The following is a 12,945-nucleotide window of genomic DNA, read 5'->3' as shown; positions in this document are numbered from 1 at the left end:
CGGGAGCCAGAAGAGCTGTGCTTTTGCTCGTCTGCAATCATGCCGTTCTTCACATTGATTAATGGCCAAATCCAAATGAGTCTCGACTGCCAGAAAACCCAGCCAACAGGAAGGAAAAAGCTAAATAAGAACACGCCGTATCATAGAAAAAGAAGGGATATGAGAAGTTGGGATATAAAGGCCCAGACCAACGAAAATTGTGTTTTGGGTGTTTTTTACATGTTCTTGGGGCATTTTTCTGATGATGGAGGAGATGTATTAAGAAAATTAATCTTAAAATCACAATAAAATCTGATTAAAATCTAATCAGGAAAAGACGAAAAAATGCTGTTTGAAAAAGATCATATTTGTGGGGTAGAAAACGTGCCGAGCGGGCAGCAAACCAGATCCCAGCTCAGATGAGGAAAGTTAAGACTTGAATGCATCTATTTGTCCGCAAGTGGATGCATCAGAATGGAGCATCAGAATTTTTTTTTTAGATGACGTTTATTTCTTCTGCTCCTGATTCACAACGATTTGAATAAAGAAATACTCAGAAATGCAATTTTAAGCTTAAATTCTACAACATATGTCTTTCATAGTGAGAAAAATGCTACGTGAACATTTTAAAAACTTCTTCAGTGGAGTGGGTTTTTACAGAAAGGTTTGTTTTTAGTTAGTTTAAAAGGTGGAAACATCCCACAATGAGTGAGATGTCGACTAAAACATGAACAATTCAACTACTTCCTTAATCAATAAGTCATTATAAAAGAAAGGAAAAAAATGTTGTATTTTTATCCAACGCCTATTCACTTCACCTTTAGGCTGAGGTGAAGCATCCAAAGATGAATCATGTCTGCTGTGCTGCTCACTGGCTAACAACAAATCTCTAAAGGTTTATGATCCCGAGAGCACTAAAACTGTAAAACACACACACATATATAAAAACCCTTTTCAGACCAAAATGAGTTTAAAGGTTCATCTAGAAACAATTCTTGCAACAGTGAGTTTTTGTGCAGCAGCAGCATTAAAAATGCTAACCAAGAACACATTTGAGGAACTGTAAGCAGCTCTGCTTTCTAAGAGTCCCTTCCAATTAGTCCAAAGGGAAAGTGTTGATGTGGGGTCATTCGCCTTTTAGTAAAAGAAAGAAAACCTTTCAATTGCTTTAAAATCAATAAGATATTCATGTGCAAAGCTAACAGACATTTGAAAATAAATAAATGTGTAGCTCAACAGCTGTGCATCCTTACCTGATTTTTAATGGCCATAAAAAAGGAATATTTTACTACTTTAAAAATAAAAAAAGAGAAATTCAGAAACACTGACATAGATGGATAAATAGACAGATTGAACAAGCATTTACCTTCTGGTTTTCGATTATTTCTTTGCGGATTTCAGAGTTGACGACTGTTTTAGTGATGGACCTGCGACAAAAGAAGCACGCCGGCTTTTAAGTTTGAAACACGGAAAAACCTTTTTTCATTTCTGTCCCTCTCTTCTACCTGGCTTTGGTGGGGAAGTTCTGACTAAGGTCTTTCATCACGTTGAGGGCATCGACTGCAGGAGCAGCAAGAATGCGAGCCGCAGTCTGGAAACTCAGATCTGCAAAAGAAAATAGTAAAAGACAGGAAAAAAGGAGGGACAAACAAAAGAAAATGTCAAAAAGTGAAACAAAGGTTCTTTTTTTTTTTTTTACTTTAAACAAGCATTCTGGATACATTTAACTAGGATGCCTTGAAAATATTAGGCTTACAGTCAATTTAAAGTTTAGAAATGTCATGGTAATTCATCTAACTGCTGTTAAAACACTTCCATATGGACATCCATGACTAAAATAGTCATAATTCAACAAAATTACCATATTAATAAGACAATTTTTTCAAGTTATCATGCTTGTCTTCACATCTTAATTAAAATTATCCTTAAGCATGAAAACATGGGAGGCTCAATTAAAAATGCGTGCTAAAGTTTACAATCCCAAAGCAGTAAAAAGGTTGTAAAAGCAAATTAAAAATGAATTCAACTTTATATCCCAATTTAGAAATCATTGCAGGTAGTTTTAAAACAAGATCCTTAATGCTTACAGTTCATATTTTTCTTCCAAAAATACAATTTTTTCAAACCATTGTTTGTCTTCAAGATCAACAAAACCTGAAATAATTCTGAGAAAGTGTAAGAATTTGAATGCAAAAGGGCAAAGAATCAAACCTAAAGGGGCAGTTTTTCCTCATTAGTGGTTTACATGCAGCATACACACACAGACACACAAACACCTCCTTTATAGTCTAGAACGGGCATCGTCAAATGGCGGACCGCGGTCCGAGTCCGGACCGAGTGACGAGTCTGCCCGGACCCGTTAAAACTTTTGATATTAATAAAAATATAAATCATTTGTTCATGCGCAGCTAATCTAGTAATTATGACAGGAGCGTCATCAATAGCCAAGCCAATCAAATCGATTGTTTACCTTTCAGCAACAGCGAGTGTGAGAGAGAGATGGAGAGGAGATGAGAGAAAATGGCTTGCTCAAAAATGAAAAAAGTAGATGCTGAAAACCGAACTTTTAAAGATGAATGGACGGACAAATACATGTTTATTCTGCCTGCAGCCAGTTCTAAACCTTTGTGTCTCATATGCTGTGAAAATGTGGCGTTAATCAAAAGTGGCAACGTTAAGCGTCACTATGAGACCAAACACGGGTCGTTTGAGGAAATGTACCTGCAGAAGTCCGCAGTGAGGGCAAGTAAAATCATCGAATTGAAAGCACAGTATGACAGGTCTACTCGTGTCATCACGCATGCATTTACCGGGCAGCAACGTGCAAATGAGTGTTCGTTAAAGATCGCGTGGATTTTGGCGCAACACAAGAAAGCATTCAGCGATGTGACAGTTGTAAAGGAGTGCTTAAATGCGGCTGCAGAAACCTTACTTGATGGTAAACTAAAAGATGACATGTGTGAAAAAATAAAAAAAATCCCATTGTCAGCTACAACAACAACTAGAAAAACTGAACTATTAGCAGAGGATGTGCTGGCACAGCTTGATGCAGCTGTTCAGAACGCAGCATGCATATCCTTAGCCATTGATGAGTCCACAGATGTAACAGATAATGCCCAGCTTTTGGTGTATGTGAGATTTCCTCACAAAGAGAAGAAAGAGATGTGTGAGGACATGTTAGGTTCAACACCACTTGAGACACACACAAGAGGAGAGGATATATATGAGGGGATAAAGGAGATGCTCACAAAAAGAAAGATTAATCTGAAGCAAGTAGTGTCAGTCACCACGGATGGTGCACCTGCCATGGTTGGGACAGAGAAGGGGGCTGTTGCGCGGATGAAACAAGACAACCCTGATCTCATAGCCTACCACTGTATCATACATCAGACTGTTCTCTGTGCCATTCTGTCTGAAGAATTTGCTGAAGTAATGAATACCATGATGAAACTTATAAACTTCCTGAGGGCTTCCTCATCCCATCAGCATCGACTGCTGAGAGAATTTTTGAAGGAAATGGATGCAAATGCAAATGACCTACTACTCCACAACAACGTGAGATGGCTGAGTAAAGGCAATGCACTGGAACGCTTCTGGTCCATCCGAAAGGAAATAGCTGCTTTCTTACAGCAGCTCAAGAGTCAAAAAGCAACACAGTTTGCAAACTTTTTGCAAGATCAGCACAAGATGGATGTGGTGGCTTTTTTGGTGGACATCACAGGACACCTTAATGAGCTCAATTTAAAGCTGCAGGGTCAGAAAAATTCTATCTGCGATTTGATGAAAACTGTCCGCTCATTCCAGATTAAGCTGGACATTTTCAAAGAAGATCTCCAAGCAGATTGTGAGCATTTCCCACAAATGCGTGAACAAATTCAGGGTGAGAGAGACATTTCCCCTTATGTCGGCTTCATAGACAAGCTGATTGGAAACTTCTGTCAACGATTTGACTGCTTCAACCTTGGACACGAGCTCCTCCTGCTAATTGAGAATCCATTCCTTATCAGAGAAATCAGAGGATTTTCAAAGGAGGTGACACAGACCTTCAAGTGGGCACATCCTGGATCTTTACAGTTAGAGCTCACTGATTTGCAAGCAGATGTTGCTCTAAGGAGGCATTTTGAAACAACTGACTCTGCTACTTTCTGGTTACAGATTGTGCCAGAAACGATGTTCCCTGGTCTAACCAAAGTAGCACTACACACCTTGACCATGTTTGGATCAACTTACAGCTGTGAGACAGCTTTCTCGTCAATGAATATTATTAAAACAAAGTACCGTTCTAGGCTCACCAATGAGCATCTCCACATGAGCATGAGACTTGCACTAACCCCATTTAAGCCAAGATTCAAACTGCTGGCAGGACAGTTACATGCCCATTTCTCTCACTAGGAAAGAAAGATTGAAAGGGAGTAAGGAAAGGTTGAAAGGAGAGATGAAAAAGGGAGCTGCTCAAAGTTCTGCACTTTTTTTATTCAGTAAATTCTGCCCTGTTCTATTTTACTTGAAAAGTTTCCTGTGTTATTTTATTTAAAATGTAGTTCATTTTTTAAAAAGGTGGCAGTTCAAATGTCTTGTTTATTTTTTTCTTGAAGATTAAAAGCACTTTTATTTTATTCAAAATATTCTGAATGTTTTACATTACTTGAAATAGGCCCTAAGTTCAGGCTGCTCAAAGCTGTGTTTGCACTTTTTATTTATGTTATTCAGAATAATTTCAGTGTCTGTTAATTGACATGTAGTAAAGAGAACTACAGTATTGTTTTCCATTCAAGTACCATACAAGTTCAGACTTTTCGGTATGTTAAAAGCATATTACTTTGAAAACACTTGAAATGTAACAATAAATTATGTAGAAATGTATGTGCGTTATTGATTTTATTAACATGAGGGTACATTATGTTAAGTGAAAACATAAGATCCGGACCTTTGCTGGGAAAGATTTTTAGTAACTGGACCTTTTTGAATTTTAATTGAATACCCCTGGTCTAGAAGTATAAGACGCACAAAGAAGCTGAGTTTTTAAGAAAAGAAAAGATGCAGTGAGGATTAATTCGATGCAGCGAGCATCCCTGTAATGGTGTTGTAGCCTGTGTGATTATCAGCCCCTTGAGGTCCCCCTCTCTTTGTAAACAGGCTGAGCTAATGAGCCCCAGTGGGTTGGAAGATAAAGACAGGCGCAGGCATGTCAGTCTGACAGTCGAGCTCAGCCCCCTCATCACCTCGCATCCTTTCTTCCGCTCAATCAAAGCAGCTGCAGGCTCACATCCTGACCACACTTCATGATTCACTTCATTCTTTTAGAAACTATGAGCTTGCAATTAAGGTGAACTCAATTGTTCATCTCTAAAAAGACTTTTTCCTTCAGTGGTTCAAACCAGAAAACAATCAAGTTTAATGGAAATAAACGAAATAATAAATGTGCAACGTTTGCCACTGTTGTGTTCTCAAAAACATTATTTTCAGCTCATATTATGCGTATACTGCATTGATAGTTTAACCCCCACAGCTCACTGGTGGGTTTTTCCAAACACATTGACTGTTCACAATGACGCAGGAATTAAATTAACATTGTTTTTGTTCGAATGTTTGGTTTAAATTAAACATAATGGGACGCAGAAATGTGGACATCGCAGGACACAATTGTGATTTCCATTGGATTCATCGTTGAAACCTTGTAGCTTTGCCTGTTTATTAAGGCATTTTTTAAATTGTTTTGACCTCTACTTTGCTTTGTTTGTGGATTAATACATTTATAAATCTGTCTCTTCAATTTGATCTTTTGTTATAAAAACCGTTTAATCTCAATTTTTGCAGCAAAAAAAAAAAGAAGACAAAATTCACTTCTAGGAATTAAGATTTATTTTTAAATAGTTTTAGGCTCATTGTGAAATTATTCTATAGTATAATCTAAAAAGTATCTGTAAAAGAAAACAGAAGCTGGGGTTGTACTAAAAAAATGAATTTCAAGCACACAAAACCACAAAAACGTTTTAATGCTAACTCAATAAAGCAAATTGTAAAGTAGAACAAAAAGATCAAAACGGCTCCAGGCTACAAACAAATCTAAACCATATCAGGTTTGTATCATTTAAAGAAAAAGAAACTGACATTTGCTAAGCCTCCAGATTGGATATGTATTTAATATTTAAGATTTGCACTTATTATTTGCCCCAGAGTCTGCAAGGACAGTAATGTTATCTGTGCCATAGGTTAAAATATACTGCACATATGACAGTAAATAAATCTTTAACTTTACAGGTTTCAAAAAACCATCTACATTGGTTGTTATGAAGGTTAGAACATTGCAGTTCTTATATTTGTCACGTTTCTAGGGCTGATTTCATAAATGTAAGTAGGAAAAAAAAGTGTAGGAATTTACTGTAAGAGAACACAGCCTCACAGTTTACACTTTGGTCTGTTGAACATATTTATAATCCCACAAGCAAATACTTCCCACCGCGGTCTGTTTGAACGTACAAATCTAGTCAATCAAAGGGAACGACCATAACATTTGCACAGGCATAAAGGGAAACATGGCTTGGAGGGAGGTCTACCTTGCATTTGCCAGACTTTCAGAGGAGCCATTTCATTGGTGCTTTCCACCAAATGCTTCCTCAGCTCTTTTAGCTGCTCCTTCAGCTCTGGATAAAGGGTTCTGGAGAGAAACAACAGGGAAACATGAAATACAGTGCTTAAGAAGAGGTGAAATTAGTTGACTGATGCAGTTTGTTGCAGATGAGGTGAGCAGTTGACATATTTGAAGAGATCAAAAGATTAGACAAAAATAATACAAAGATGGGATATGGTGAGATTTTGATATTCCAGCTAACATAAAGTCACTGACTTGAGTTTTCCAAACAGGAATCCCTGGACCTCATCCACTGGATCGTTCTCCCCGATCACGGTGGCGTTCACCTCCTCCCCTAAACAAGGATCAATAAACCCAAATATCGTGTCAGAACAACAGCAATGTATGTATTAAGAGTGTATTATCCCTAGTTAGTTCACCTTGGACTTGTGTGTCATCCTTTGCTTTGTACTCCTGGCTCTTGATGGCCAACTCCACTCCATATCCAGACAGATGGACTCTCTTTCCATCTGAGTTCTGGAGGGGATAATAAGAGGAGGAATAGGTCCTTAATGCATGCATGTCATATCCCTGGATTCGTCTTGACAAGCAACTGGTGCCTTAAATTAAAGAAATGCTTAAATATAATTTTAAAAAAAAGAGGATTGAACAGTAGTTGGTGGACTGTGACAGAAACCACGTCGCTGTCTAATTTTCCACACCTGCGTTTAACAAAGTTTTTATTGTAAAAAGTTCCATCAACGTCTTCGTTCTTTTACCTACAACAGAAACACTCGTGGAGGATGATTTAGCAACAACGTTCAACGATCAATGTCAGCTGTTGCTTGCTAAGCGATGAAGAAGCCGACACCTCATCACCTTCAGAGATATGCAGAGTCATAGTCAGAAACTTGACTTGAATATTCTCAGCTGCTGAGAATATTTTAGCATACTTAGACTGAACAAAAAAGAGAAAAAGTTGGGATGAAAACCAGAAATCTTCTCTGGCTTTCCTTTAAGGACACAAGTGCAAGTCCATAAGGATGTAGAAGTCAGTAAAAATCCCTTTCAGTTTCCACTGGGACATGCATGCACTGCTTGTGGACTTGCCATAAAAATCTCAAAATTCTGGCAATGTGCTATAAAAGAAATCGGATCCACACTGTAATGCAAATCTTCTATTATTACGAACCGGGTCAGATCTTACTTGGGCTGCCATCTTTAGACAAACTAGCAGATACAAATACATCTAAATTACTTTGTAAGCTATACTTATTAAAACCAAAATGAAAAAAGTTAAATATTAATGATGATATCTTTATGGGTTTGTGGTGGCCTCTATAGGAACACTTGTTCAGTAATCAACTGGAATTATCTAAAGAGGTTTGAGTTTGACTGATTGCTAAACCCGTCTCACATATCCTTATCAACTTCAATTTTAACTAGAATATTTCTCAAGTTTTGTATACATATGAGACTGAAATATATGCAGGTATTTGTACTATGTTCGAATAAAGATTAGCTTCATTTATTTTGCTTTTCTTTTGTCTTACCTCAGACTTCTTTATGTGCTCTGTATGTTTGTTTTGTATACATGAGTAAAAATGTCAATAAAATCTGATTAAGAATAAAACTCTTCCACTTAACCAAGAGTGCAGCAGCGATGGTCTTCAAGAAGCCAAACATAACCTGTTTTTTTTTTTGCCTCTGCGCAGAAATCTAATTCAAATTCTCCTTATGACTTCTAAAGCTCTCAATCATCTCACTCCACACCACATCAAATACATTTCATCTCCTCATCATTGCATCATCACTAAACAGGACCCTTAGGTCCAGAATCAGCTGCAGGATATTCGGATTTCAGGTCCCGCTCTTCTAAAGTTCCCTGTTTTGGTGTAAAATGTTTACTCTCTGTGTACTTTAAACCAAAGTATGATTTTTTTTTCTAAAAAGTGTTAAGCGCTTTTTTTTTAACTATAATTATCTGCGTGTCTTAAGTATTTTCTTTAGCTAATTTTTGACAAATTTTGGAATTTTATTCTTTCTCAGATTTGATCCTGAATTGTTGCAATTTTAATTTGTAAAACAGCTCAACTCATGTTTGCTTGTTTGTAAAAAAAAAAGTTTTACATGAATTTCAAATAAAAAAAGATGTTTCTATGAAACTTGTAAACTCTGTATTTCATGAAATCAAACTAACAGACATCTAAGGTGCAATAATCCCCATCTATGAGAAGGTTTTCTGTTTAGATCATGACAAAGTTCTGTTTGCAACAGGAAACCTACATATAATAAATTACATATTATTTAGATTATTAGATGAGATAAGATCAACTAAATTATCCAGTAGTTAAACAATCAGGTTGCTTTATTTAACTTTTTATGAAAACTCAATTATGAGACTTTCAGTACAGTAAGCAGCAAATATTTAATGCATGATTGCCCCATAGAAGCCAATATTTTAGGTATCAGAAAACAAAGGCTCTGTGATGCCTGTATGGATCCACTCACAAAATGTAAACAAATTTGCTCCTTTACTGAAAAAAAAAACTGATGATATTTTAGAATGACAGACTGTTCAGAAACAGACCATATTCTAGTCAAATAACTTGTGTTACTTTACCAAAATATAGTATAGTTGGCACCAGCAACAGGAAAATTGTGTTCATTTCAGGTTGTGTGGACAAATATTATCTAAAGCGGCACTGTTCTCACTTACAGGCACATAATGACGGAGCACATATGTGACCGAACCATCATTGACTTTTGATGTTAAGACTCGATGAAACTGCTGGAAATCGGATTTTCCGATCTGAGCATAGAGGATGACTACAGGGGCGTCTGGATTTGACCCGGGGTATCTATGGTCTCCTTTGAATAAGTACGGCTTTGGCCTAAAAGAAACACATAATTTCACAATTTAGCCTCAATGCTTGAAGCGTGTGCACATGTGCGTTACTTGCTTGTTGTCGTTTTCACCTTTCAGATGCAGTTTTCAACAGTGATTCCAACTTTTCTTCATCACACGTCTTCTCTCCATGGACGCTGATAAAAGCTGAGCAGCCAGAAGGAGGAGGCTCGGTAGAAGCTATCTACAAATATGAGTTGTGTGATCAAAATGCTAGCAAATAGGCAAATAAGATGTTTCAAGTGATCCTCCGGTTACCTGCTGGAAGGTATGTACTGTGGAAGAGTACGCTCTCAATGAGAGGGCAAACTTCAGCATGTTCAACTGGACGGAGGTGAGCAAGGCACCAGCTTTCTTCACAATCAGCTCATAGTAGGCCTGATCTGTATCTGTGTCCAAAAAAAGGTAAGAGTCAACACCCTGATGTCTTATATTAAGCAACACATTCCTTTTTAAACTTTAATTTGATATTTTAAAAGAAGTAAAGCTGTCATGGTTTGATAGAAATGAAATTACAGCGTTCAGCTCCATGCAAGGATGCACCGACACTGTAATTACTGCCAGGACACAGCGCACGCATCGTTTACGCAGCTGCTCTCAGCACAGATCGAAAGTGAAAACTGGATGTCAAAGTCCAATTTACCATCATGCTCTCCTTCAATGTTTTGATTGGCTTCCACAAAATCCCAGAACTTTTCCTGGCTTTCCTCAGCCAGAAACTCACTGACAAGAAAAAGAAACCAAGCGTGTCAGTGTCAAAAGCAGAAAATGTGCAGATTAAAATATACAGTTTTCAATTTGCCTTCCAAAGTCAGAAAATAAGTCAAAGAACACAAAATCTAACACTGTAAACCAATCAAATTCTTGTTCTCTCTTAGGTGTGACAGCAGTTCAAACACGGTCACAGCAGACAACTTAAGTTGTCTTTGGACATTAATTAACTTACGAAGTGTTGCAAAAACTGGATTCAACGATTCAATTATATTTTATTGTCATTTCACCACAGGGCTGAAACAAAATGTGTGACTCTGGCCCCAAAGTACAGTCAAAACAGGAGACTAGTGCAGCAGAGCAAGGTCATACCTGGCTTCCAGAAGCAGTGGTGTATTTGCCCATTTGGTTGTAAGCGTGGTTGTGATTGCCTTTGAATCTGAAGCCCCAGAAACATCAGATAACAACGAAAGCAGCAGAACACAGCAGAACCACATCCTCCAACCTACACCAGGGAGGAAGCCGTCAGACAGATCAATGATGCATCATATATTAGAAAAAAATACAATGTTTGCTTTTCTGTTTAATGAAGATTTTTATCATATAAACAAATATTTTAGGGAGTGATGGCTCTGTGCTTTGGTTGCCACAATGCATTATTCCTAAAACAATATCTGGTTGGCGTCTTTTAATCAATCAGTGAACCAACAGGGTCCATCCATCCACTTTCTGAACCCGGTTTGCCCCTTTTGGGGTCACGAAGCCTAACCCGGCCTCCCGTGGGCGAAGGCAGGGTACACCCTGGACAGGTCGCTAATCTGACACAATCATTCACCCCTATAGGGACAATTTAAAGTGACCAATTAACCTATGAAGCATGTTTTTGGATAATGGGAGGAAGCTGTGAGGACACCACTGTGCCACCACACAGCCCAACAAGGTCATAATCCAAAAAGTATTTAGTGATACTTTTAATAACTATGGAAACACAGACTAAATAAAAAAAATTCCTATTGATTGAATACTCTTATAATGTCGATAGTGTGCATTTCTACACAGCAAAAAAGATTACCGTACTGCACAACCATAAAGCTTAGACTAGCCTTATTGACAGAGCTTCTCTATACAAATAGGGCTAGCTTAGCTGCAAAAGGAAAGCTTTTGTCCACAACAACTAAAGTAAATAACAAGACCAAAGTTTAATGTTGCAAACAGGTTTTCTTTTTACCACCACCACCACCAGTCATTTTATTTATTTTATTTACTAATTTTGTGTTTCATTTATGACATACGTTCCTTGTGATACAAGTCAGGAAAAACAGCCACAATCAATGCAGCTAATTGTTCTTTATTTTTATTAATACTTTTTTCATAGCTAAAACATACCCCATTGGCCCACTCACTGGTTTCTTTTTAGTTCAAATTATACCCCCAATTGTTACTTTTTTCTTAAAAAACAATTGATCAAACAATCAAAATATTTTATCATCCATGCCCAGTACAATAATTCTTATTCAGGACTTTTTATTATTATTATTTATATATATATATTTTGCCCTCTTAGTTTAGGAATTCTATCATTGCTCTTGATTTCTTAACCCTTGTGCTATACTAGGCACTTTAACATTGGGAGTTGGGTCATCTAGACCCACTAGACAGTGCTCTGAACCTTTTTCTTCAATGATTTGTGATCTTCACTGGTGTCCATGGATTACATGAAATCTTTCCACCTTTATCCGCCTTTGTCATGGTAGGGAGAACACGTCAATGGAAGGGGGGGTCATCTAAGATAGCACAAGGGTTAAGCAACACAAACCCAAAGTCTATTAGCTCTATACAGATCTAATAGCAAGATCGTTTTACATCTGAAGATTCAATCTGAGTTAAACTATTTTAAAACATATTTCTATAAAAATGACGAGAAACTGCGAAATCACAAACTCTTAATAGAAGTTGTAGATATTTTAAAACTAAATCAATGTCTTGGATGTTCAGTGTTCTCTTATAGTAAACAAAAGGGTCCAATAGAAAAGTTGAGCGTGGATTCTCTATATCCAATAAGCATTCAGCTTAAACATCCGGACTGTTTTATCGTAGCAGCTGTCATTTAAGTAGGAATCTAACCCTAACCACAAACACAATAATCCATAACAGCAGTGGAAGTCCCAGTGGTGCGTTAAGCACGTATTCAAATAAGTCAGATATATGAATTCGAAATGAGCTAACGTTACCTGAGTGTTGCCGCTAGTTAGTTTCACAACCGCAGGTGCTACTAGCTAACTCAGTCTGCTAAAGAATGAAGATATTTAGGCTCTTTTTCCTTATTATAAGACAATAGACCTCATGGTTCCTATGAAAAAATGATATCAATTTTAAAATAAAACATTTGAGGTTTAACAGCAGAAATAAACAAATAATTGTCTTCCTAATAGCAAAGCCGGCTCTGTAGCTTCCGTGATTCGCGAGCCTGGAAGGGTCCTCCTGTCATCATCGATAGGTATGCCGACACTGCCTGATCAAAATTCTTGACCTACGTAGATTTAATAAAACTTTTCTTAGAAAATGCATTTCTGATACAACAATTCTGGGAATTTGATTTCTTTATAATTGTTGAATTAAAACTGTCCATTTTCATTGAAGATCGCAAGTTGTATGACAATCCCTAGTATTGTGGACTACAATTCTACTGTTATTTTATTGTATTTTATTATTTTCTTAATTTTTTATTTCTTTCTGTTATAGTTATGTGAATATGTGTGTCATCTTTTGAAGTTCT

General features: G+C 37.2%; 1 protein-coding gene across 2 annotated transcripts in view; it reads right to left on the bottom strand.

Moving 5' to 3' along the window:
- Positions 1 to 12,683, bottom strand: part of uggt1 (UDP-glucose glycoprotein glucosyltransferase 1) — a 29,877-nt gene extending 17,194 nt beyond the window's left edge. For both annotated transcript variants that reach the window (XM_078940613.1, XM_011490262.4), the window contains exons 1-11: positions 12,401 to 12,683; positions 10,542 to 10,674; positions 10,102 to 10,181; positions 9,717 to 9,847; positions 9,530 to 9,642; positions 9,270 to 9,444; positions 6,991 to 7,087; positions 6,827 to 6,905; positions 6,537 to 6,637; positions 1,485 to 1,584; positions 1,346 to 1,406 (exon numbers count right to left, since the gene is read on the bottom strand). In XM_078940613.1, the coding sequence (XP_078796739.1) occupies positions 1,346 to 1,406; positions 1,485 to 1,584; positions 6,537 to 6,637; positions 6,827 to 6,905; positions 6,991 to 7,087; positions 9,270 to 9,444; positions 9,530 to 9,642; positions 9,717 to 9,847; positions 10,102 to 10,181; positions 10,542 to 10,666 (1,062 nt within the window). In that variant the 5' untranslated portion in view covers positions 10,667 to 10,674; positions 12,401 to 12,683. The remainder of the gene's footprint in view (positions 1 to 1,345; positions 1,407 to 1,484; positions 1,585 to 6,536; positions 6,638 to 6,826; positions 6,906 to 6,990; positions 7,088 to 9,269; positions 9,445 to 9,529; positions 9,643 to 9,716; positions 9,848 to 10,101; positions 10,182 to 10,541; positions 10,675 to 12,400) is intronic.
- Positions 12,684 to 12,945: the final 262 nt, after the last annotated feature.

Source organism: Oryzias latipes, chromosome 22 (assembly GCF_053564925.1).
Source record: "Oryzias latipes strain Hd-rR chromosome 22, Olatipes_Hd-rR_3.1".
NCBI lineage: Eukaryota > Metazoa > Chordata > Actinopteri > Beloniformes > Adrianichthyidae > Oryzias > Oryzias latipes.
The sequence above is the reverse complement of the archived record's forward strand: the minus strand, read 5'-3'. Positions and strand labels throughout refer to the sequence as shown.